We start from the raw sequence: 26,687 nt of genomic DNA, 5'->3' as shown, positions 1-26,687 counted from the left end.
AGCTTGTGGATAAGAAAGATTTGGTTAATAGTATGTAACTGTTGTTTAAAATCCGCAAACCACTACATGGCCTTATGGAGTTTGTGAGAGATATTGATCACTTGGGAAAATGAACGTGCCCTAATATGAAATATTTTCTTGCCAACTATTACCTAAAGTGGAGATCACTTCTAACCTCTCATCAAATCTGTCAGAATCTGTCAGGAGACCTGTTCTAGGACAGTATGTAGAACTGTCATCCTGACACCTTTTAGACAGCTTTAGCTAGAACAGTTCTATAACCTAGAACTGATCCTGACAGTTCTACCCTAGAACAGTTATAGACAGTTCTACTATAGAACAGTTAAAGGCATTTCTACCTAGAACTGACCAAATCTTTGGTCAGTTCTACTACTAAAATAGTTCTATACGACTAGAACAGGTCTACGATTAGAACTGATTTTGGTTAGTTCTACGGCTAGAATTGATTTGGTTAGTTCTATCCATAGAACAGTTTTAAAAACTACCGGTATTCGCTGTTTCAAATACATTGAAATTGTTTTAACTTTGACAGGAAGCATTTTGCGTGTGGCTTTATCAACGATAATAATAACACTGAACGGTACCAGTGAGATGACCTAGCTGCAGTGACGTCATTTAAAACTGTTCTACAATCCTGACAGGTTTGGTCAGTTCTACGACTAGAACAGTTTCAGACAGTCCTGGTGACAGTTCTACGGTTAGAACTGATTTAGTCAGTTCTGCTGACGGTTATACGGGTAGAAATGATTTAGTCAGTTCTGTTGACGGTTCTACGGTTAGAAATGATTTGGTATGTTCTGTGACAGTTCTACGACTAGAACTGATTTGGACCGTTCTACCCTAGAACAGATCCTGATTATTCTACCTTGAACTGATTTGGTCAGTTCTATCTAGAACTGATTCTGACAGTTCTACTTAAAACATTTCTAGGGTGGAACTGTTCTAGGATAGTTTAGAACAGTTCTAAGACAGATTATTCTGACAGTTCTAATGAGAGATTAGAAGTGATCCCCACTGTAGTTAAACTAATACGTTAAACTTTATTAAGTCTTTTGGTCAAAAGCAGGGTTAATATTACGATATTACATCAGGCTTTGCTCGTTCTGATATACATGTAATAGTCGTCACTGTACGTTAAACACGCACTGATACATACCCACACATCCAACACGCTTATTTTGATCCGTTCAAATTTACAGATTTATATTTTTCTTTCTATTTCTATAACTTCCCCATACTACCCGAAATGTAGACTTTTAGTATAGCTAGATTTGTATTGTTTAAGGTTTCAACACAATGAGTTTTAACAAATATTTCAACGTTACATAAATATTGAACCTTAATTTAAATGTCACGTTCATGAAAACGTTTAAACTAGTCTTTGTACTACTTATTTTGGAAATTAGTATAACAATTAAGTACACGTACCACAGTCTTATGTACATATAACGCTTTTTAAATCGTTTTGTCAATTTTGGACCCAAAAAAACAAAGGGGCTTGTATTCGTGTAGAACACACGTAATACGTCTACAAAGATATATTTCTAACGAACCCAAACATTTACATATTTGTCAAAATATAGAAGAAAGTCAATATTCATAAGCAGTGATTACTTATATATGCACAAGCACTATAGTATACAATACATATCCCTTGACACCATTGGTGAGTATGGTCCCGAGAAACGATGATAGTCCGTCAGATGGGAACGATAAAGGGCTAACCCGTGTTAAGAGAGAGCAATATCTCTTGCACGTAAAAGACACCCTTACATAGATTTCGAAAAAGAGCCAGGCTTATGCCACAACAAGGCAGCAATCGCACCCGCAAAGTGGAAAGGGATTAATATAAGTTGTAATAACTTGTTTCCCAATCCACTATATATAAATATTTTTAAATCAAATATGATTGTTGTTATACACCATCGTAGTAAAAAAATATTCAAGTGAGTCATGATGTGACACAGGGTAGGAATAATTCGTTATTAATAATTAATTGTTTCTCTTTGTAAAGTTTCTGCAAACCATTTATGATTGGCTACACGACAAGCCATCAATAATCTCAAATAATTTCAAGAAAGTCAGAACTTTAATTCGTTTCAGATTCTAAAGCATCATGGGTATTTTCATTGTTCGTACCCCAAATTGAAAATAGCATCCCTTCATTGGTTAATTGTCCATTGTTTATGACATTTTTAACCAATCAAGACGTTTTGATATACACATATGAAAATATTACCCAGGATGCATTAGATTCTGAAACGGCGAATAGGTTGCGATTGTTGAAAAAAACATATTGCTCAAGGTGAGCGACACATGTGCTTAAAAGCCTCTAGTTTTTTCAAGTTAAAATGAGTTGTTTATATATAAAGTGTTTTCACACAACAATGGTGTTTTTGATTGAAACCAACTGCTACTTAGAATAAATTTTAGTTTTCCAAATAAGTTTATATATCCTCGTTCACAGTTCCTTGTGTAGTTAAAGGGAAGAAGTGTGACTTACGCTTTTTATTTATTTTTACCATGCAGATTATAAATATTTTGATTTTCAGTCAAGCTTGTCAAACTATTAAAAGAAAACACGTTTTAAACTTTATTTTTCACAAAGGTTTACCACCTACTTAAAAGGTGACTCAGCCTTCTTTCTATTGTCAAATACACGTATTTAATCTACATGTAGTATTCTCATTAAACTCTATAGTTAACATAAATTTTAGAAGATATTCGAGAACGACACTTACACATGCGAAAATTCATATTTTTTTGGGTGGAAGGGTTTCAAATTACTATGCACACTTTTTTAAGTCTGACAACTAATAGTGCATCTTTAAGTACATGCGTCCGTGTGCTGAAAGTGATTGTGAAAGCAGAACGTGCAACAACAATTATCATTGCAATCATAAATTAAAACAATATATGTTTAAACATAAACTGTTTCAAATTAGTTTATATCATCGTAAATCCACCCTAAAAAATAAACAGAAACTGAAAACTGAAAATCCCTGTTTTGATAACAAAAATTAAATAAAACTTAAAGTTAAAAACCCATCGACACCATTCAATGCAGCTAAATAAAGATTTGTGTAAGAGCTATTTGCAAAGAATCTAATTAACTGAAGTTATCTAAGAAAAACTAGAAATAGCTTGCATTTTTCGAACCTGATTCAAATCTATGAACTCGAGTCTCAGTGTTCACTATAAAATCATGTAACAGATAGATGACATTTTAAAAGTGCAGAAGTAACCACGACACAATTGTTTGATTGAGTGGAAGGGTGTGCAGGATAAACAACAAAACAGACAGCAATTATACGACAAATTTTACAAAAAGATATGTAAAGACAGCAACATACAGTCTGAGAGTTCTTTATAAGACTATAGTAACTGAATACCGCCTTATGCCGTAGTTTCCCGCGCACTCCTCCTCTTTTAATATCGATAAGTTACTAAAATTAAAGAACATCCTGAAAAAAAATGAAGGAAAAGCACTTAAATTCGACAAACAGATCGATATTTTGGTCAATGGTTGTCACTTTCATTTTTGCATGGTGACCTTAAGATGTATTTTGTTTTCGGGTGGAAAGGGCGGTACCTTTAGTTTTTAGGTTGCTATCTTGTTGCTACATATTGCTACATTGCCCTTTTACTCTGTTGTTATGTGCATATAAAATTGAGAATGGAATCTGTCAAAGAGACATCAAACCGACCGAAGAGCAGGTAAGAACCGAAGCCCACCAATGGATCTTCAGTGCATGCAGCGTGAAAATCCCACACCCATGGTTGGGATTCAGCTGACTCCTTAATACAGATGTGCACTAGTTCAGAGTAAAAAGACGTCATACTAAATTACAAAGCATATACAAGATTTTTTTTTTTAAATAACAAGGCTAAAAAAGGCCAGAGGCTTCTGACTTGGGACAGGCGCAAAAATGCAGCGGGCTTGAACATATTTTGTGAGATCTCAACCCTCCCCCCCCCCCCCCCTTATACCTCTAGCCAATATAACCTTTATGCACGAGACTATGAAACAAGTGATGCACGACTTCATATGTTATATTAACGTCTATATACTATTCAATCAATTAATACCACGAGTTACACACAGATGTTGTGGTAAAATGTCAACAGTGTTAAACACAATATATGCCTCAAGATATATTTTAATATTACTGAAGATAAGATCACCATGTACAAATGTGAACCTTGTTTTCACTTATATACAAGAAATGTGACAATGTACAAATCATACAGGTAATACGAAATCAGTGTGTCTCCCCTAAATGTAAAAGTGGTTTTAAATTGAAAAAAAAGTGGACACAAGAAGGACTTATACACCCTTTTCACTATTTTTACATAGATGCTTATTCTAAACTGTTTCCAAAAATTGATCGCCCTGAAGATCATAAAAAACATTTTATTAAAATAAAGTATGTCAATAAAGGTTTTGATTTTGTAAATATTGCCGGTATTTTTAACGACCATTCTGTTAAAGACCAAATTCCTGGATATTTTGATAATACTGAACTCCCTCTCATTTGTTATATTTACAAGAAATCTACCCGAAAATATGTGTTTAATTATAGCCAATTGTGTAAAGATGTAAATATCACTGAAAATACACCTATGTCGTGTAATTGCAGTAATTCAGAATACACCTATGGACCAATTTCCCATGTTATAACAGGAGACCTTAACATCGTTCGCGACCGAGAGTTAAAATCATTCCTCAGTAAAGGACCTAAATATCGTCCCCCGTCAACTGTTAACTGGAATGAGTGTCGTAATATCATCAACGACTCACTCCGCGCCTACTGTTTGAAATGGGTAAAACGGGAAAAAGCTGACAAAAAATCTTTGGACTCTTTTTTTAATTCAGTAATGAAGATAGTTGATATTCGAATACAACATTTTAAAGAACATTTTACCCTCAACAAAAACTATAAAAACCCTATTTCGCGTATCAAAAATAAACTAAGAGAACTAGCCAAGGAATTTGTTTTTGTCCCGGCTGATAAAGCTGCTAATAATATCATTATTGTTTGACGTAAATTTTATATAGAGGTTCTGCAAAAGGAAATCACGAATTCACCAACATTCCAACTGACTTCATTTTCAGAAAACGACATCTGTAACAAACATAAACTTTTAGCTACTTCTTTACAAGCAGAACCAAACACAATGAAAGTCCCAACTATGTACTGGCTTCCGAAGCTGCACAAAAAACCTTACAAATATAGATTTATTTCATCTTCCAGCCATTGTTCAACTACTAAATTGTCTGTTTTACTTACTAGTACACTTGGTACAATAAAAAACCTGATAATAAATTGTTCAAATAAGGCCTTTGAAAATAGTGGAATTAATTACTTTTGGAGTGTCAAAAACTCGTTGGAAGTACTTGATAAATTGCATGCATATATTGGTGATTTTGAATCTGTTCAAAGTTTTGATTTTTCTACCCTATATACCACTTTGCCTCATATTCTTATTAAGAAAAAATTCACATCCCTAATTAACTGGGCATTTAAAAAGTCGGAATGCGAGTACATATGTTCAAACTCTTTTAGATCATTTTTTAGTAGCAATAAACAAAAGAACTATGTCAATTGGACATGCTTTGATACTATTTATGCACTTGAATTTTTACTTGATAACATTTTTGTTCGCTTTGGAGATTCCGTATATCGTCAAGTTATTGGAATTCCAATGGGGACTAACTGTGCACCACTTATTGCGGACCTGTTTTTGTATTGTTATGAGTTACAATTTATGACTAAAATTAGCAAAGACCCATCAAAACAACATTTGATACAAAAATTTAACAATACTTTTAGATATTTGGATGATATATTGGCTCTAAATAATGACGACTTCAGTATGTATACTAAAGAAATTTATCCTGTAGAACTTACTTTAAATAAAGCTAATGACAACAATGACCACTGCCCTTTCCTCGATCTTGATATCTATATCATAAACGGGAAGCTTAATACAAAAATTTATGATAAAAGAGATGATTTTTCATTTCCTATTGTTAATTATCCATTTTTAGATGGTGACGTTCCCTTGTCACCATCTTATGGTGTTTATATATCTCAACTTGTACGATTCGCTCGTGTATGTAACAATGTATTAGATTTTAGCGAGAGAAATTTATGTATTACTGAAAAATTATTACACCAGGGTTTTCGATATCACAAACTGGTCAAAACATTTACTAAATTGTATCACCGGTATAAGGAAATAATTCGTAAATATAACTCAACATGCAGACATCTTATACGTTCAGGTATTTCACATCCAAAATTTTATGGAAATATTCTTTATAAAGCACAAAAATGTCAGTATTCTCCTCAGAAACTAACAAAACCTTTAAATAGACTTATTAAAAGGGGATATAGTTACGATACTGTTGTCAGGTCATTAAAGATTGCATATTTTGGCTTTAACATTGATTCACTGATAGGGTCTTTGCATCGGAACTAAACACATTTATTTCTAAAAAAAACAGTTGTTGGCATGACACGGGTTATGTTCTTCTCATATATTTTATGATAGTATGATACTAAACCCCTAACGGGAGGGATTGTACCTGATATTCATATGATGAAGACATAATCTTTCAATCAGTTTAATTGAGGTCTGGAGCTGGCATGTCAGTTAACTGCTAGTAGTCTGTTGTTATTTATGTATTATTGTCATTTTATTTATTTTCTTTTGTTACATCTTTTGACATCAGACTCGGACTTCTCTTGAACTGAATTTTAATGTGCGTATTGTTATTGTTTTACTTTTCTACATTGGCTAGAGGTATAGGGGGAGGGTTGAGATCTCATAAACATGTTTAACCCCGCCGCAATTTTGCGCCTGTCCCAAGTCAGGAGCCTCTGGCCTTTGTTAGTCTTGTATGATTTTAAATTTTAGTTTCTTGTGTATAATTCGGAGTTTAGTATGACGTCCATTATCACTGTACTATTATGCATATTTTAGGGGCCAGCTGAAGGACACCTACGGGTGCGGGAATTCTCGCTACATTGAAGACCCATTGGTTGCCTTCGGCTGTTGTTTGCTCTATGGTCGGGTGGTTGTCGCTTTGACATATTCACCATTTCCTTTCTCAATTTTATGTCTAACCTCAAAAACTACTGACTCAGGTTACAAAGCAGTTGTTTGGTGACCATCATGGCTGATCGTGACAGTGTCACAGTTTTCTAATACCACTGGCGAACAGGGTTATTGTTCCATTATGTTTAAAAAGATGGATAACTTGGCGAAAATAAATAATGTAAAGACTGTTTCTGAAGATGGCAAACTTGATTTGAGATTATGTCAGTAGATCCCGAACTTGGCGAACATAATTTAAAAGTAGATTGCCTCCGAAGATTATTCATGAACATCATTCATTAAATCCACTTGTCCGTTCTGTCACCGAAATGAACAGTTTAATCATGACGGAAGCTAAATATCAGATTTGCAATGATACTAAGGAATCGCGATAATACTCAGAGTTATCGGTAATTCGAATATTTTCCCTTTGATCTTACTGCCTAATATTTTCGAGTATCAACGTACTGACTATCACTAAAAATATTAGACAATACATTGTGTGACGTCATAATTACCGATAAACAGAATAATAGGTAGTTTCGTTTTTGATACTGACTATATCATGTGGAATATCTTAACTCGCCCTAACGGGCTCGTCTAGATATTCCAGTATCAAAAACGAAACTACCTATTATTCTATATATGTTCAACATACCAGCATTATTTTTTTTCGGGGAACAAGGCTTGACATTTTTTTTTTAAATTTCTATGCGATTAACATGCATGTCAGAAGCAACGCTATCGGTGTTGTTTTTATCCAAATCATGCGACTACATAAATCCGATAAACCAGTGGTTAGATTTCTCTTATAACTTGTGCGAAAACTACAAAATGACATGGCCAATTTATTTTATGTAATTCTCATCTATCTTATTTAAATGTCTTCCTTTGCGGTAAAAATTACCTTAATTTAAGTAAGTGACTACAAAAGAAATTTTATTCTGTCTCGTTTTTATAACATAGTGATAGACGTCAGTGGTATATGGGAAAATACGGGGAACAGTGAAACCAAAGAAGATAATTACATGCTTACTTTGGTCTTATTGGACAATATCATTGTATTCTTACGTAAAACAGGAAGAACTGACATATTACTTAGTGTGTACTATTTATTTCTTACTTTAAAATTTTTTGAGGCTACATAAAAATCAACAACTGTATATAAAAAATCAAACACGCCATGTAAATTCGAAAATTATTTAATTTTTAATATACAAGGTAGATACAGGAGTGCTTTAGCAAACTTTAGATGTGGCGTAGCACCAATCAGAATTGAAACTGGTCGTTATGAGAATATTGATATAGAAAATAGATTATGTTTTAACTGTACTGATGACGTTGAAGATGAAAAACATGTTTTGTTAAAATGTCCTGTATATTCAGATATTCGTAATGTTATTTTTAATCATGCTAGTATTGTTGATGAGAATTTTTTACATATGTCTAATAATGAGAAATTTATATTTCTTTTTACAATTTAAGAAAAATTGTTTTATAGTCTCTCATAACTCTTTATAGAGTGGCTCTTGTTGTTAATTTGTGTTTTAAAAAGCTGTATATTTTATATGTAACAAGTGGTGAGACTTTAATAAAGTATTTGTCTTGTCTTGTCTTGTAATAATTCATTTATTCTATAAAAATATGATTTTTTTTCAAATATTTGAATGCATTTTATGTCATTTTATGTCAGTTAAGTTTTTTTTTTGATCTTCACAAATAAAGAAAACATAATTATACATATATAATCATGTTTTCTTTGTTCGTGAAGATAATAGAGCTTTCTGATATAAAAGGTACTATTACCCTATTGCTGTGTGTAGCTATTCATACATGTGTGTATATATATATATATACAACTCGTCTAAACATCAACCCAACAATGTTAGATCTGTAAATTTGCTTTCGCAAATTTTTTGTTCTTCCTTCGCCGGGATTCGAACCCATGCTACTGAGATATCGTGATACCAAATCGCCTGTACTGTAGCCGTCCCGCTGGACCACACGACCACCTGGGCTTATATATATATAAGTACGTCTGAGCCAGTGACAACTCTACAACAGATACAGTGTAGGCGATTTGGTGTCACTATATCTCAGTAGCATGGGATCGAATCCCGGCGAGGGAAGAACAAAAAAATTGCAGGTCTAACATTGTTGGGTTGATGTTTACACGAGTTGTATAATATCAACCCAACAATGTTAGATCTGTAAATTTGCTTATGTTAGATCTGTGCTTTGATCCGATGGATAAATCTGTTGTAGAGTAGTCATTGGCTCAGATGTACTTATATATATATATATATGGTACAAAATGTGACTTTTCGCGGTCTTAAGCACCTTTCCCCATATTGTTTGGGTTTCATATTATGAGTAAAGTATACCAAAGTGTCAAAAGAGAAAAATTGGTAGAGAAAAACACAACAGGAAAACACAAGGAAGATGACCGACGAAGAAGTTGTAGGAACTTTGTTTACCTTATCATACGATTTTCCCAACCCATCCACATATATTCATGCTTATAAAGGTGACCTATTCCAGCGGCACGTCCTATCAAATTGTATACAGGAGTTGCCCTCCCACGAGCTTTTACAACCATCCCTCTATTTCAATTAATTGCAACTATGTATTCCCTATTATTGTTCGTTTTCTTGTATTTATACCGTCTTCTTAAAATCTAAAAATGCATCGCTGAGCCTTGTGTGCATCGTCGAGCAAGACCTTCAATTAATTGTGTATTACAATGACTTTTCGACCTTTCATACATGTAACACTAAATGGCTGTACACAAATGTAGGTTAAATATATTCGATATATTACCGTTGATATATGCGCCACTGTGTCAATTAATAAACAGGCAGACCTATGGGGCCATGATTGTCTTTTATCGATCGGTTGACCACAAGTTCTACATCTAGTTCATAACGATTTACTATACAATACGCATTCCAGTGGATTTGTTTTTATAAGGCCTTCTTTAAATCAATAGGAAAGGAAACTTAACTTGGACATTTAACATGGCTAAACGTGTATAAAGCATGTACTCAAGTTATTTGGGGGGAAATCCTTACATGTATTATATATATATATATATATGTACTAATACAGATTGCCTGAATAGTTCCGAGATTAGTTAAATGTAGACTGGATGATTTTTTTTCCATTAGATATACATGTTAAAGATTGGTATTTAGAAATAAAGCTTAATCTTGATTATTATACCGGTTTTTAATTTGGTTTCTTATAATTCATAAATAAGAACTGGAAAATGATCGGATCATCCAACACTTGAGCCTGTCTTCCGATTTCACTTCAGAGAGTCAAAATTTCACTTCCTATATATCTTAAAGTATTTTATAACTATATATGACTTCCTTTATTTCTGCATATATGCAATCAAATTTCATTAAAATGCCAATCCAGCAGTGACACTCATTTCACGAAATATCGTACGAGAAATAATACTCGTAAGTCATTAACATTTCAGCTTAGCTTACGGTTATTTTTTGTCGTACGATTTTTGGTTTTAAAACACACAATAAGGATGTCAAAATGAAGTGGTTCGCATTCGGAGAAAAGATGAACGAAGATTGTCATGAATATGCATGAAATATTTGCCACTTTCGTGAAGAACCCGTCAATATATCAATTCATCGAAGAGTGGGTATATACCATTTTATATAGAAATTTTATATAGAATTTTTTTTTAGCTATGGTTAGCCCACTTTATATCAAAATATACGCCATGGGAATATTCACACGAATTTAAAAAGACGAAGCTTCAAGGCCAATTCTCGTCTCAATTGTAGTTCATTACCAGGTGTAGTTAAAAAGAAATCAATGACATATGTTGATCTTATTAAAGTTTTTATAAGATGTTCGTTAATCGACACACATGATATAAATTATTTATACATACACAACGAAATGGATTTACCATGTTTACTATTTATATGACCTGCGTATATTATATTTACATGTATAACTCGACACATATTTTTGGTGTCTCCAACGTCTCCTTGGCAAAGTGATTGTTATGTTTTTACTGGTTTGAAAAAATAAAAAAGTATTCTTTAGTTACAATGTACTCTTATTAAATGGTGTCAAAAGTTTTAAAAGTTTGTTCTTTTTGTGCTATAAATTGACGGTTAATGAGGCAACAGTAATGTCTGGTTAAAAATACCCTAGTTAGTTCATGAATACGTGAAGTCATGGGTGAAGTTCTTTCATTTTCTAAGTTATAATATTTCGAAAAAAAATACATATTAGAATATCAGAGTTATTACCTAAAAAAAACAATACTCATTGTTCAGGTTTTTTTCCTTTTAGCAAATTGAACACCTATTTGTGTTCACGCTTTGTTTAAATACGTCCAACTTCGGCTTCTGTTTATTTTATTGAATTTCGTTACTGTAATTTTCTTTTTTTGTGTGAATAGTAATCAACAGCCCATATAACAAAGGTATAATATAATAGGTATATGTAGGTATAGACACAATGTATGTACATTATTTATGTAATTAAAATCGTGATCACCTGTATTCGTATTCATACTGAGAATTATTAAATAACATATTCAAATCCTACCTTCGATGAAAAATCCAATTAGAACTAATAAATGTAAAAGTATCTTCCATGCCATCTTGTCTTTTTAGTTCAATATTTCTGTTTCAACACAATTTTTACCTCACTTTTCGCACCTTTTCTCATATGTTGTTTGTTTGGGTTTATTTTGTGTCATGTGACTTCGGAATTTACATAAGGTACCTTTAGGGTAATATTGATGACAAATTAACATAGTTAGCATGATTATTAATACAAATTGACATGACAAAGTTCGATGAGTAGATAAACTATATATCGCCGAAGGATAAATAAAATTAAAACATATAAAAAATATAAGTATTAGATCTAGGACCTTTATAATGTCCAAGATTATATCTACAATAGTGGGGAATCTTTATATTTCAACATACTAGAGGGTTGAAAGAAACTAGTATCTGAAATACATTTTAAACATTTGTTTTAATATATAATATGAATGACATGTCAGCTAGACTGAAAAGTAGGGGAACGGCTTTCGAAAATATCAAAGCAAAACAATCTTCTACAGTACGTAAGTGTCTGCTATCATTTTTTATGCATTGTTTATGATCATTATTTTTTTTAAGAGTGGGGAGAAGGATAGTTTTGAACCCAACACTTTTGCAACAAGAACACCCCCCCCCCCCCCTTTTACCCCTGGCTCTCATGCCCCCGATTCAATGCTTCGTGGTTGGGAGAGAACTGAATACTCAGAACAGATACTAATTATTAGTATATACCATCTCCATATGATTTCCTATGATTATATCTGAAGTGCTCTTCATAGGTCGGAAAAGCAGAGACATATAGATGTGTATAAATGTCTCTGGGAAAAGTAAAAATATATATACGATAAACACCTGTATTAACATTTTTATAATGAAAAACAATCATGAATTTATGATTATCCCTATAAGTCTCACAAAACTTTGGGGAAATTTCTTATACTGAGTTAAGTTTGGTTATATAAACCATGTAAATATAGTCGAGTCAGATTGTGGGTTGTCTACATGGTCTATCTAAAATTAACTAAGCAAATATCACATTATTCATCTTTTATTTTAGCAGTCCGGCAAGACCGAACAAAATCTAATGATACATATCAGCAATAACAATATATATAAATATATACGATTAAGACAATGTAAAACAATTCAAACGAGAAAGCTAACGGCCTTATTTATATATAAAAAAAGACGAAAAACAAATATGTAACACATAAACAAACGACAACCACTGAATTACAGGCTCCTGACTTGGGACAGGCACATACATAAATAATGTGGCGGGGTTAAACATGTAAGCGGGATCCCAACCCTCCCCCTAACCTGGGACAGTGGTATAACAGTACAACATAAGAACGAACTATAAAAATCAGTTGAAAAAGGTTTAACTCATCAGATGGACAAAATACAAGTGGGCATGGCCGGGTACTTATACATCCCGACACAAAAACAGATCTGAGAGTACTCGCAGTTATCTGACAGCTAGTTCAAAGCCACTAACAACTAATAAAAAAGCATGCATCTAAGACTAAACTATCAATCCGTACACATCCAACATCCAATGGATTTAGTATAAAGACGTCATTAACAGCCAGAAAAAAACATGGCCTTGTGCAATGCCAAGTTACATATCTATATTTATGTTTATTTAGATCACTTATATGACCATCAGAGGTCAACTCTATAGCTAACTAGATGGCATATAGACTAAAATACACACGAAACGAAGCTACATACTCTCGAGTCCCTGTCCTGTTAATTGTGTATTATAGACTTTTTATAATTTGGATAAATTTTTCACAATTGTTCAAAACATATCGGTGAACCGATCGGTGTCAAATCGGTGAACATTAATTTGACAACTAGTGCCCCTTAAAATAAGCACATAACCAAAATTAAAAAAGTAAGACGATTAACGAAAACGAATACGAATACTTTATTTCTCATAAATCTATATTGACTTAGTTAAAGAGAACATATATGAACAGGATTATACGGTATAATTATTAAATGTATATGTTAACCGTACAACTGCAGTTAACGTGGAGGTCTACTTTTACATTTATAATTTTGATAGATTTACAAATTATTACAATATTTGAGTGTTCAAACAGTTGATCAAAATAATAGATATTAGGATTTGACCAACAGTTCTGTGGTAAAAAGTTCTTTCTTTCTAACCAAAGTTTTCTGCGATCTCTATTGTAATGATACGTACAGCACAAATGTCGATTCAGTCACAGAGACGACAGACTTCATTAACAGATGCCAAATGAGAAAAAGATTAAGTGAGCGATTGGTGTCCGTATTTCAAAATTCCAAAATTGTTTTCTAGACTGTCAAAAGGTATAAGTAATTAAATGAATAGAGTAATTGAAATCAAGTCCTTTGTCCAAGATCATAATAAAATATCCGTGTAAAAACACTGATGTCTATATTTACAACATTGTAAACAATTATAAATTAATGTACATTTGTAATATAATCTGATTATAAGAAATAGAGTAAAACAATTGAAATCATAAAATGAATTTCACACGGTCAAACAGACAATGCTTAATTAACTAATAGTTGCCCAAGGCCGTAGCTACCCTTAAGGCAAGTGAGGCAATTGCCTCACTAAAATTTCGACACTGATTTTTTTTTATACATATATATAAATATAATAGTCATTTGTTGTTCTGTCTCAACCTTGATTTCTATAACTTGTCATCATTCCTTTTAAACTATTCTTCCTGGATATAACTCAGCATCTCAACGGGTGATGTTTCTCAATTACATTAACCTAGTAACGATAATCATCATGGATCTCTAGTTAAAAACAGGCTCTTGCAGAAAAAGGAAAAGCGACACTGAAGGTAAAGAAGGAATAATTCTAGAAAACTATTTTTGTGAACAGAGTCTGAGTATTGCATATATAACTTCATTAGTACAATCCAAAAACGATAAGTAGACTGACAAATCAAGTATATTGGTCTTCGGAAGGGGGCAGTCCTGTCTGCGTATTCATTTCTCCGTTTCAACAACTTTTGACAAATCAAGTACTGGGCATCGCAAGGGGGCAGTCCTGTCTGCGTATTCATTTCACGAACTTTAATCTTTCTCTTTACAGATAAATAAAATATAAATAATATGAAACATGCATGGATTAGTTTTTATCCATGTTTCTTTAACCTTAAAAATTGAAAGAATATCCCATATTCCACTTTGATATTATTGAGGAATGGTAGAACCTTTAACACAGGATTTCGTCTTTACTTATTCGGGACTACGGAATTTCGTTTCTTTATATTCGGGGTTTTGGAATCGGACACCCCCAACCCCTAACCCCTAAATTTATAGATTTTTGGAACTAAAATACCACCAACTATTTCCAGAAATAATTGGAAATTACGGACCTACATGTAAACGTCAAAAACTCCATTTCAATTTCCCCTGTACCCATATCAGATATACTTACTCTATAGATAGAATCATATACCTGTATCTTATCTCATTCTATCCCTTAAATTGAGAATGGAAATTGGGAATGTGCCAAAGAGACAACAACCCGACCATAGAAAAAAACAACAGCAGAAGGCCACCAACAGGTCCTCAAAGTAGCGAGAAATTCCCGCACCCGGAGGCGTCCTTCAACTGGCCCCTAAACAAATATATACTAGTTCAGTGATAATGAACGCCATACTAATTTCCAAATTGTACACAAGAAACTAAAATTAAAATAATACAAGACTAACAAAGGCCAGAGGCTCCTGACTTGGGACAGGCGCAAAAATGCGGCGTGGTTAAACATGTTTGTGAGATCTCAACCCTCCCCCTATACCTCTAGCCAATGCAGAAAAGTAAACACATAACAATACGCACATTAAAATTCAGTTCAAGAGAAGTCCGAGTCTGATGTCAGAAGATGTAACCAAAGAAAATAAACAATAGGACAATAATACATAAATAACAACAGACTACAAGCATGCAGTTAACTGACATGCCAGCTCCAGACTTCAATAGTTTGTCTACTCTTTGTCAGCATAAAAGCGAGTTTAATATTTTGTAACTGCGACTGTATGATGGTGCTTACAGGAAAGCTTAATTCTTTTTTGCAAACAAAACTGTTACTACCGATGCTGCTAACGAATTGCTGATGGAGAAGGAATTGGAAGAAGACATTGATCATTGTGTTGATGATAATGTGCTACCTTTAGAATTACAGACTGCCCTGAAACGACTGAAAACTTGGAAAAGAGCATGCATGAGTGGCGAGAGATTGTGTGGTCTTGCCATGCTCCATGTTCATCGCGATAAGGATATCAGCAGACCAAATTATGATTCTGAAACGATTTGACTGAACCGGCAATAGAAAAATTTGGCAAACTCTACTGAATCGATGTTTGTTCTATGTTCTGGCAGCAGACTCAAATCAGTAATATTTGGATGATTATCTTACATATAAATTTAAATAAAGTTGTTAAAAATTTGGTGTTAGTAAAAGTCTCAAAATATGAAAAATTTATATAAAAAGTGTCCAAATTCAAAACATTATCAAACTCTCTAAAAATGCCTAGAATGCAGGATTTTGCACCGGTGCCATTCATTTCATACCCTCCAAAAAAAATTTCGCCTCACTAAAATAAGATACCTAGCTACGCCCTTGGTTGCCCACACTACCACCAGAGACGTATACACGTCTCTGATATACCACATAAAAGAAAAATTACTCAGTAAAATAAAATAAAATTGAGAATGGGATCGGGGAATGTGTTATTAATGCAGCAGATAGCAGCCGAGGTCCAACAATGGGTCTTAATAACAGCGAGTAAATCCCGATGGCGGTTCCGATACTTTCAAAAAGAGTGCTAAGTGGACCGGACTCGGCTTACTGAAAAATAGTCCGAGTTCAGACAATCAAAAATTAAAAAAATATATATTAAACACATCTTTTCAACAATAAGGTTTAACTCGAACATTTCAGTCGTTACATTCGGCTGCTATACCATGGCTACATCGAAAGAGTGGGAGAGTTCGCTCATGAGGTGGGATTGAAATATTATCATAAGTTGGCGTGTCCCGTCGCCACCTCTCTCTGCCACCGAGGATATTTCATTTTGGCTTTATATTGGTATCGCTGGAAAGGTGATAGTTCTAGCTATATATAGACTACAATAGATGTTCTAATACTAGTGTATGATAATTTATACTAAGATGATGTTGATGATGGATGGCGGAGAAGCATCAAAAAGCAATTTTAAAGAGAAAACATAACTTTTGTTTGACGGAACCGGGCTCAAACCTGCGACCTCCAGCATCTCCAGCTCACGCAAACATGCTCTACGAAACCAGTGGACCGAGGCGGTCTATTTGTTCTAAGAGATTTGCTTAGTTTGAAGAGTATTATCAACTTTTTCTGTGTTAGTCGTTTAAATTACATCCAATTTCCTATCGCTCCTTTAATCAAGGCTTTATTTGAATCTTAAGCGGATTTTAAGCATATCAGCAGTAATCTTACCATTATCAAAATAATCCCTGCATCTGATTATTCATCATAGCCTGTTAAAAAAATGTTCAAGGGGAGACAAGAGGGAATTATTCAAATATATGACCCGTTTTAAAACAAAATACATACTTTTTAAAAAAAACTAATTCCCGGTGCATAGGATAAAAATGCTGTTTTGTGAATCATATCTCATAAAAATCCAAATTATTAAAGGATTGGTTCATTTAAAACTACCTATTACATAAAAAAAAAATAACAAGAACCATACAAAAATACTGGATGGTCCATTAGAACAGACCACATTGATCACCAACTCCAAACTCATACGAAAAAAACCCGAAAGTTAATAAATCAAAAGAAGGCAACCGACAATGAACAACACATTGTCTAAATAACTCGTCTTGAAACGGGCACATATAAAGCTTGAGTTAATCCAACTTTACATACTTGTATACGCACAAACCTTTGGTTTGCCAAATTCATTTAACGAATTTGGCCGCCAACTGAATTATGTTACCCTTCCGGAGCACCTGAGATCCCGCTCAGGTTTTCGTTGTGGTTCATTTTTATCAGTCTGTAGACTCTGTCATGATTTGAGTACTGATCTCTTTCATTTGGTCTTTTGGTCTTTTTTATGCCCCACCTACGATAGTAGAGGGGCATTATGTTTTCTGGTCTGTGCGTCCGTCCGTCCGTCCGTCCGTCCGTCCGTCCTTCCGTCCGTTCGTTCAGGTTAAAGTTTTTGGTCAAGGTAGTTTTTAAGGAAGTTGAAGTCCAATCAACTTCAAACTTAGTACACATGTTCCCTATGATATGATCTTTCTAATTTAATTACCAAATTAGACTTTTGACCCCAATTTCACAGTCCACTGAACATAGAAAATAATAGTGCAAGTTTCAGGTTAAAGTTTTTTGGTCAAGGTAGTTTTTGATGAAGTTGAAGTCCAATCAATTTCAAACTTAGTACACATGTTCCCTATGATATGATCTTTCTTATTTATTTGCCAAATTAGAGTTTTGACCCCAATTTCACGGTCTACTGAACATACAAAATGATAATGCGAGTGGGGCATCCGTGTACTATGGACACATTCTTGTTTCTGTTGAAGCCAGAGCGTTGTTTGTTTATTTTCGATTGATGAGTTTGAATTTGACTTTGTTATCTATTGCCTCTCTTTTACCATAACATATCTTAAGACCGGGACACTTAGTGATAACTTCTAGCCTATGGCGCTTTCATACTATTTTGACTAAGCACTTCGAATTCTGGGTGCATCTGCCACAATATTGTTCGTAATGAATACGAAAAAGAGATGGGAATGTTTTCTAATTTGCAAACTCAAAACATATCCTTCATGTAAAGCAAATTTCGGTTTCGAAACCGATTTGAATTTATTTAGACAAATTGGGAAAACTGAGAAATTGATATAGACAAATTGAGCAAATTGAGAAATTCTGAGTATATATATATCAAATATTTGATGTATGTACCAAGGTCTTCACCGACTGAACACAACCTACTGTTATACAAATGATGTTGAAGATGAACCGATGAATAATGTATGTATACATTGTTGTTACTTTACATCTATTTATAACTAGGCATTCATTTTTCTTATATAAATAAGACCGTTAGTTTTCTCGTTTGAATTGTTTTACATGGTCTTATCGGGGCCATTTATAGCTGACTATGCGGTATGGGCTTTGCTCATTGTACGGTGACCTATAGTTGTTAATGTCTGTGTCATTTTGGTCTCTTGTGGACAGTTGTCTCATTGGCAATTATATCACATCTTCTCAAGTTTTATATTATCGGCAAACTGTCTTTGTGAGGGTAATACACAGTTTTCCTCTGTAAAATATCAATGTAATACCGTAGTCTCGCACCAAGGTATAACTGCTTACTGAGAACTTGTTGTTTTTGGAAAACCCATTATATAAATTTCACGGACGCCGGGAAGAACTTGCTCCTTTCAATGTATGAGAGTTCTATATTTTTTTCCTTTAATCAAATACAAGATACTTGATAATTCTTAAGAATGTGTCAACTTAAAATACTTGGACCTCGGATTATTAGTTACATTTGCAGGCTAGTGACCTAATCCTATATATGGGGCCACGACGGTAAATTCTGAAATGGGATGAGACCTGTAGAAGCTATATATGCTGATATTATCTGGAATTTTAAACGGTATCAGTTGGAGTATTCCTTTTAGCGTACAACATTGCCTTATGGTTCCATATATTGATTTTTTTTGTTGCGTCCAGTGGCCAATATCGATCTAACTTTGCCGACAATCCGACATGCATTTTCATGGTTCAACCCATATATATCACGAGAAAGCTTATCTATATAGCTAAATTATGAAAATATAACAAAATTACTAGTCTTTTTTCCAATCCCCTTTATGTGATTAAGATTTGTATATGAAAAAAACGCTTATACAATTTTATTACAAAAATCTTCCCAAAGTATGTCACGGAATTACTTACACGTTGGTTCGGAATAGTTTTAAAATTATAATATTCCCTTTCGGAAAGTGTCGTGTACTATTAAAAAGTCTAGAATGTTGATATGTTCCGAGTGCAAACATCATGATGAGGATGAAAGTTAAGAAAAAGCTGCTGATAATTTGTGCAATTTGCTTTATCTGCATAATTATTGGAATCAAAACTATGTGTAAGTGAAAAGTGATGTATTTCTCACATTCTTCTTCTTACCTGAATACTTTCACCATATGTAGGGGCTTCGGAATTTTATTTTTTAGATATGGAACTCTAGCTATATATATATAGGAACACAATAAAACAATAAAGTAATACAAATCACAACCAGCTACTGGGGAACAGTTGGACCCTAGCTCACAGTCACAGACAAGATCAAGATGTTTTATAGATTAGTACATGTACCCACAGGTATTTGGGGAATGGATCCCCCTTTTTTGGACCTCACTAAAAAAAAATTGTTTGGTGTTTTTTTTTATATATTTACAATTTTCTACAATGTATAGACATACAATGTACATTGTATATCAAGTCTCAACAATCCATTACTAGTCGATTACAATACCTTTTTTACTATCCATACAAGCCCCAAGTGAAAAAAGAAGCTTTCACTTGGGGCTCGTATGGATAGTAAAAAAGGTATTGTAATCGACTAGTAATGGATCCATGCCCAAAAGGAAGCAAGTTAACTCGTACCACCGAAAACTGGTACCACGTTAACTCATACCAAAAAAGTTAACTCGTACCAACGTAAACTCGTACCACTGGGAAGTCGTACCATTAAAAATATATTAAAAAATATGAATGTTTTAAGTTTTTTTTTGTAAACTTATTAATAAAAATAAAGTTGAATTACTTGACTTTTATACTGGATTTTAAGGAAAGCTTAGACAAAAATATGAATGTTTTTTTTAAGCTTTATTTTTTAAACTGATCTTTCAGACTAGTTTTAATCCAGAAGAAAGTAAAGAAACATTGCTTTAACTGTACCTTAAGTTGAATATCTATATCCAAATTAAATTAATGAAAGCTGTAATCCATGATCACAAATTGAATGCTATGTTTACAATTGTTGAAAGCCATGTGCTTTATGGCGGGAAAATTCGGGAAACCCCTTAACAGGAAACAGTTAGTCATTTCATTGTTATTTATAGACAGTAAGAATTTCATTTTGGAAATAATTTTGATTACCCGTGTTAACTGCTAAGATTTATTCATGAAAAATAAATATTTTCTTGGGGTGAAACTTAAAATACTCTAATAATATTACAAATATAAAGTAAACCAGTCTGAAGTATTTTCTATCCAGGACCAATAGACAAGGAACATTACGGCTACAAATTAGTCATTGTACTTTCAAATTATATATATTTTACAGACTTAAGAGGTATTGAGTGAAAGTTAAGTATATATTCATCATTTAACACCATTTAAATGCATTTAGATAAGTTGGTTCGAGTTAGCAGTGGAACGAGTTTGCATTGGTACGAGTTTTTTTTAGTGGTACCAGTTGACGTTGGTACGAGTTAACAATGGTACGGGATAACTATAATTCGCCCAAAATACCTGTGCATGTACCATATATTCTTGATCGATTTTTGATAGCTTTATGTCCAATAGCAATTATTTCTTATATGTTAAATGTATTCAGCAGGTTGGGCACAGTAGTCTTAAGTAGTTACTACTATAATCACTAGCTAATCAACACTGAGGTAGTGAGTTTGAACCCCGCTCGTGCGGGTGCACTTGACTCCAATCTTAATTGACTAGGATTGTCAGTTTTCCTATTGAAGGTCAGTGGTTTTCTCCCAGCACTCCGGCTTCCTCCACCGATGAAAACTAGCTGCAACAAAATAGCCTAAATGCAGTGCTTAACGTGGCATTAAAACACCAAAAATCAATATCAATCAAGTCAGGTAAAGTGGGATATTCCCTGTTTTTAGAGTACACCCCAGTTTTCCGGTGTTACAAAAACCCAACCCTTTTTCAATTTATTGCATGATATCTACAAAAGCGCAGCTTCTAGCATGTATGTCTGTGTCATTTTGGTCTCTTGTGGACAGTTGTCTCATTGGCAATCATACTACATCTTCTTTGTTATATATGTGATACAATGTAGCAATGTTTAATGATTTTTTTTTTATTGTTTCCTGTTTACAAACATACCAAGGCAATTTATTCATAACTTTTATTTACTCAGGGAGATCTAGAGTATGGCTTATAAATAATAACATGTACTATGTTATTTTTAAAAGAGATCTCTCTTAATATATATTCCTTGCAAGTTACATGTATGTCTCAATATTTGAATGTCAATAACAATAAAATCTTTTACCGATATCTTTTTTTTTTTAGAATTTCACAGATCAAACAACCGCCATCATGGCCATCTACAATTGCAACTTGAGACAAGCTGTGCACTTTTGATCTTCATTGCAAAAAAATTATTATAGCTACATAAGAATAAAAAAATGTACATAAGAAATATTGATTATAAAGGCATAAATTTTCAATCAATCATATTTCGATAACATATGTTTACAATGTACAGTTTTTCTTCAAACAATATCAAGTTTGAAATAGCTACATGTACATTGTACATGTAGGCTATTTTATTGCAATTTTTTATTTTTCTTATTTTCATCATTATGAACATAAATGTAACTTACAATGTATAAGCTACTGAATAAAAAGAAATGAGGTTCCAAATTGTGTTGGTCTTACAATGTCTTGATATGGATATGTCTGAAAAAGTGCTGAATTACATTTTTGTACTTTTGAACAAGGTGCCCAAGGCCACGGTTTTTTAATTTGTTGGTTTACGGATTTTCTCCATGAAAAAGTCGGGTCGGTCGGTCGGAAAAAAAAAGAAAAAAAAGATCTTTCAAGACAGAAAACTGATATGCAAAATAAAAATATATTTCACCTTTCTAATATATGTTTGTCATACTATTTTTTCATCGTTCTTAAATTTTAGTTTGTAAATAGTTTTCCGGTGTTACAAAAACCCAACCCTTTTTCAATTTATTGCATGATATCTACAAAAGCGCAGCTTCTAGCATGTATGTCTGTGTCATTTTGGTCTCTTGTGGACAGTTGTCTCATTGGCAATCATACTACATCTTCTTTGTTATATATGTGATACAATGTAGCAATGTTTAATGATTTTTTTTTTTATTGTTTCCTGTTTACAAACATACCAAGGCAATTTATTCATAACTTTTATTTACTCAGGGAGATCTAGAGTATGGCTTATAAATAATAACATGTACTATGTTATTTTTAAAAGAGATCTCTCTTAATATATATTCCTTGCAAGTTACATGTATGTCTCAATATTTGAATGTCAATAACAATAAAATCTTTTACCGATATCTTTTTTTTTTTAGAATTTCACAGATCAAACAACCGCCATCATGGCCATCTACAATTGCAACTTGAGACAAGCTGTGCACTTTTGATCTTCATTGCAAAAAAATTATTATAGCTACATAAGAATAAAAAAATGTACATAAGAAATATTGATTATAAAGGCATAAATTTTCAATCAATCATATTTCGATAACATATGTTTACAATGTACAGTTTTTCTTCAAACAATATCAAGTTTGAAATAGCTACATGTACATTGTACATGTAGGCTATTTTATTGCAATTTTTTATTTTTCTTATTTTCATCATTATGAACATAAATGTAACTTACAATGTATAAGCTACTGAATAAAAAGAAATGAGGTTCCAAATTGTGTTGGTCTTACAATGTCTTGATATGGATATGTCTGAAAAAGTGCTGAATTACATTTTTGTACTTTTGAACAAGGTGCCCATTGAAATGTCTTGGTGCTGATCTGAAGTGTCTTTTACCAGATGAAGGATAACAAAATTTGAACTGCCTTTTAAGGGGACTCGCGGGTCTAAATCAAATTTTTTATTTAATATAAGATTTCGCCAATTTTTTCTATAAATGAACTTTATCTTACACCTAATAGAAAAACAAAATAAAAAAGGGGGGTCACCGATCATTTACGCTCACAATCTGACTTCGAAAGAAGCATACATTTTTGTAAAGGTACTTTTTTTCTGTTGAACTAATAGGAGAAAAAGAGGTAATATCGAAATAAAAAACGAATTTAATTACAGAAATCGCTTAAATTTTACAATTATTTAGTTAATGTATAGCTTATTTGAAAACAATAATAAAAAATATAGGTCACCGATGAGTAAAAAAAGATATTTCAATTTTAATGACAAAAAATAGCATTTTTGCACCAAAGGGAGATAATTTGGAGCTTTTTTCATGATAGAAACATTTTCAAAGTCACCTGGGGCCAACACGAATTGATTTTTTTGGAATAATTTTTGTACCACATGATAAAGTAACAACTACTAAAGGTAATAAATAAAATTTGTAATGAAAAATTAAAGTTTATTTTTTTTCTGAAAATCTTATACCTGCGAGCCTCCTTAAGAGGGAAGGAGGATTGATTTTTATTGAAGTTTAACTTTTGTTGTTCTGAATTTTGTTTAACTATACATGTACAAATGATGTACATGTATATATATTACATCAAATTTAACAATGTTTAAGATTAGAGATAATTTGCTTTTCATACAAATGCTGACCTACTTTGAATGAATTTACTGAAAAAAGTATTTTTCAGAAAATAAAAAAGAACATCACAACAAGCTATATTTGCTGTATTTTTGACTTAACTTGTTCATTGAAATATATATTTCAGACAACTGGGTCCATATTGAGGTAGTAAAAGATTTGACGTATGATTCACCACATCAGAATTTAATAAAAACATTTCTTCGTCCAATGGAATATTGTAATTCTTTCCATCATATAAACAGTGGTGAAGAAGGTTAGTAATTATTTTGTCTTTTCTGTTTCATTTTCAAAATATATAATTAGTATATAAACAAGGAATTATTTGAATCCAGAATAATTTTGAATTCTGGAAAATTGATCAAAAATGTATGATGAAAGAGGGACGAAAGATACCAAAGGGACAGTCAAACTCATAAATCTAAAATAAACTGACAACGCCATGGCTAAAAATGAAAAAGACAAACAGACAAACAATAGTACACATGACACAACATAGAAAACTAAAGAATAAACAACACGAACCCGGTGCGGACGAAACTCCAACCGGCAAACGATTATACTGATACAATCTTTTATGCATGTTGATTGTTACATATTTACGTGACTCCTCGTCGAGTACAATTTATTGATAGGCCTGGCTCAGATCTAACTTGGAAAAAGCTTGTCCCCCACTTTATGTTGCATAGAGATAATCGGTTTTAGGGATCAGATAATTGTCAAGTTTAGACACCTGGTTAATAGTTACTTTGTAGTCCCCACAAATCCTTACTGAATTGCCCGGTTTTATTATTGGCACTATGGGAGCAGCCCATTCGGAAATTTCAACCTTTTCGATATTGCCACCTTTTTCCAATCTATCAAGTTCTTTTTCATTTTTATACGACCGCAAAATTTGAAAAAATTTTCGTCGTATATTGCTATCACGTTGGCGTTGTCGTCGTCGTCCGAATACTTTTAGTTTTCGCACTCTAACTTTAGTAAAAGTGAATGGAAATCTATGAAATTTTAACCCAAGGTTTATGACCACAAAAGGAAGGTTGGTATTGATTTTGGGAGTTTTGGTCCCAACATTTTAGGAATTAGGGGCCAAAAAGGGCCCAAATAAGCATTTTCTTGGTTTTCGCACTATAACTTTAGTTTAAGTTAATAGAAATCTATGAAATTTTGACACAAGGTTTATGACCACAAAAGAACGGTTGAGATTGATTTTGGGAGTTTGGGTTTCAACAGTTAAGGAATTAGGGGCCAAAAAAGGGCCCAAATAAGCATTATTCTTGGTTTTCGCACAATAACTTTAGTTTAAGGAAATAGAAATCAATGAAATTTAAACACAATGTTAATGACTACAAAAGGAAGGTTGGTATTGATTTTGGGAGTTTAGGTCCCAACAGTTTAGGAATTAGGGGCCAAAAGGGACCCAAATAAGCATTTTTCTTGGTTTTCGCACCATAACGTAAGTATAAGTAAATAGAAATCTATGAAATTTAAACACAAGGTTTATGACCATAAAAGGAAGGTTGGTATTGATTTTGGGAGTTTTGGTCCCAACATAATAAGGGGCCCAAAGGGCCCAAAATTAAACTTTGTTTGATTTCATCAAAATTGAATAATTGGGGTTCTTTGATATGCCGAATCTAACTGTCATGACTGTGTATGTAGATTCTTAACTTTTGGTCCCGTTTTCAAATTGGTCTACATTAAGGTCCAAAGGGTCCAAAATTAAACTTAGTTTGATTTTGACAAAAAATGAATCAGTTAGGTTCTTTGATATGCTGAATCTAAAAATGTACTTAGATTCTTGATTATTGGCCCAGTTTTCAAGTTGGTCCAAATCGGGGTCCAAAATTAAACTTTGTTTGATTTCATCAAAAATTGAATAAATGGGGTTCTTTGATATACCAAATCTAACTGTGTATGTAGATTCTTCATTTTTGGTCCTGTTTTCAAATTGGTCTACAGTCCAAAATTAAACTTAGTCTGATTTTAACAAAAATTGAAATCTTTGGGTTCTTTGATATGCTGAATCCAAAAATGTACTTAGATTTTTTATTATGGGCCCAGTTTTCAAGTTGGTCCAAATCAGGATCTAAAATTATTATATTAAGTATTGTGCAATAGCAAGTCTTTTCAATTGCACAGTATTGCGCAATGGCAAGAAATATCTAATTGCACAATATTGTGAAATAGCAATTTTTTTTTTAATTAGAGTTATCTTTCTTTGTCCAGAATCAACTTAAATCTTTGTTATATACAATATACAATGTATATTCACTTTTTACTACCAACTGATAAATTAAAATAATCTTTACCATTCAGTGATAATATTCTTAATATTTTATGATGTATTTAAATGAGTAGTTATTGT

General features: G+C 32.9%; 2 protein-coding genes across 4 annotated transcripts in view; one reads left to right on the top strand and one right to left on the bottom strand.

Moving 5' to 3' along the window:
- Window positions 1-11,879, bottom strand: part of LOC139501308 (uncharacterized) — a 58,670-nt gene extending 46,791 nt beyond the window's left edge. Inside the window, exon 1 of one of the 2 annotated variants that reach the window (XM_071290338.1) lies at window positions 11,713-11,879. In XM_071290338.1, coding sequence (XP_071146439.1) covers window positions 11,713-11,767 — 55 coding nt within the window. In that variant the 5' untranslated portion in view covers window positions 11,768-11,879. The remainder of the gene's footprint in view (window positions 1-11,712) is intronic. The other variant, XM_071290339.1, reaches the window with a different exon arrangement.
- Window positions 11,880-19,753: 7,874 nt separating this feature from the next.
- The window catches only part of LOC139500700 (transcription initiation factor TFIID subunit 10-like), a 78,037-nt gene continuing 71,103 nt past the window's right edge, over window positions 19,754-26,687 (top strand). The window contains exons 1-2 of one of the 2 annotated variants that reach the window (XM_071289515.1): window positions 19,754-19,882; window positions 24,447-24,575. In XM_071289515.1, coding sequence (XP_071145616.1) covers window positions 19,798-19,882; window positions 24,447-24,575 — 214 coding nt within the window. In that variant the 5' untranslated portion in view covers window positions 19,754-19,797. The remainder of the gene's footprint in view (window positions 19,883-24,446; window positions 24,576-26,687) is intronic. The other variant, XM_071289522.1, reaches the window with a different exon arrangement.

Source organism: Mytilus edulis, chromosome 13 (genome assembly GCF_963676685.1).
Source record: "Mytilus edulis chromosome 13, xbMytEdul2.2, whole genome shotgun sequence".
NCBI classification, from domain to species: domain Eukaryota; kingdom Metazoa; phylum Mollusca; class Bivalvia; order Mytilida; family Mytilidae; genus Mytilus; species Mytilus edulis.
The sequence above is the reverse complement of the archived record's forward strand: the minus strand, read 5'-3'. Positions and strand labels throughout refer to the sequence as shown.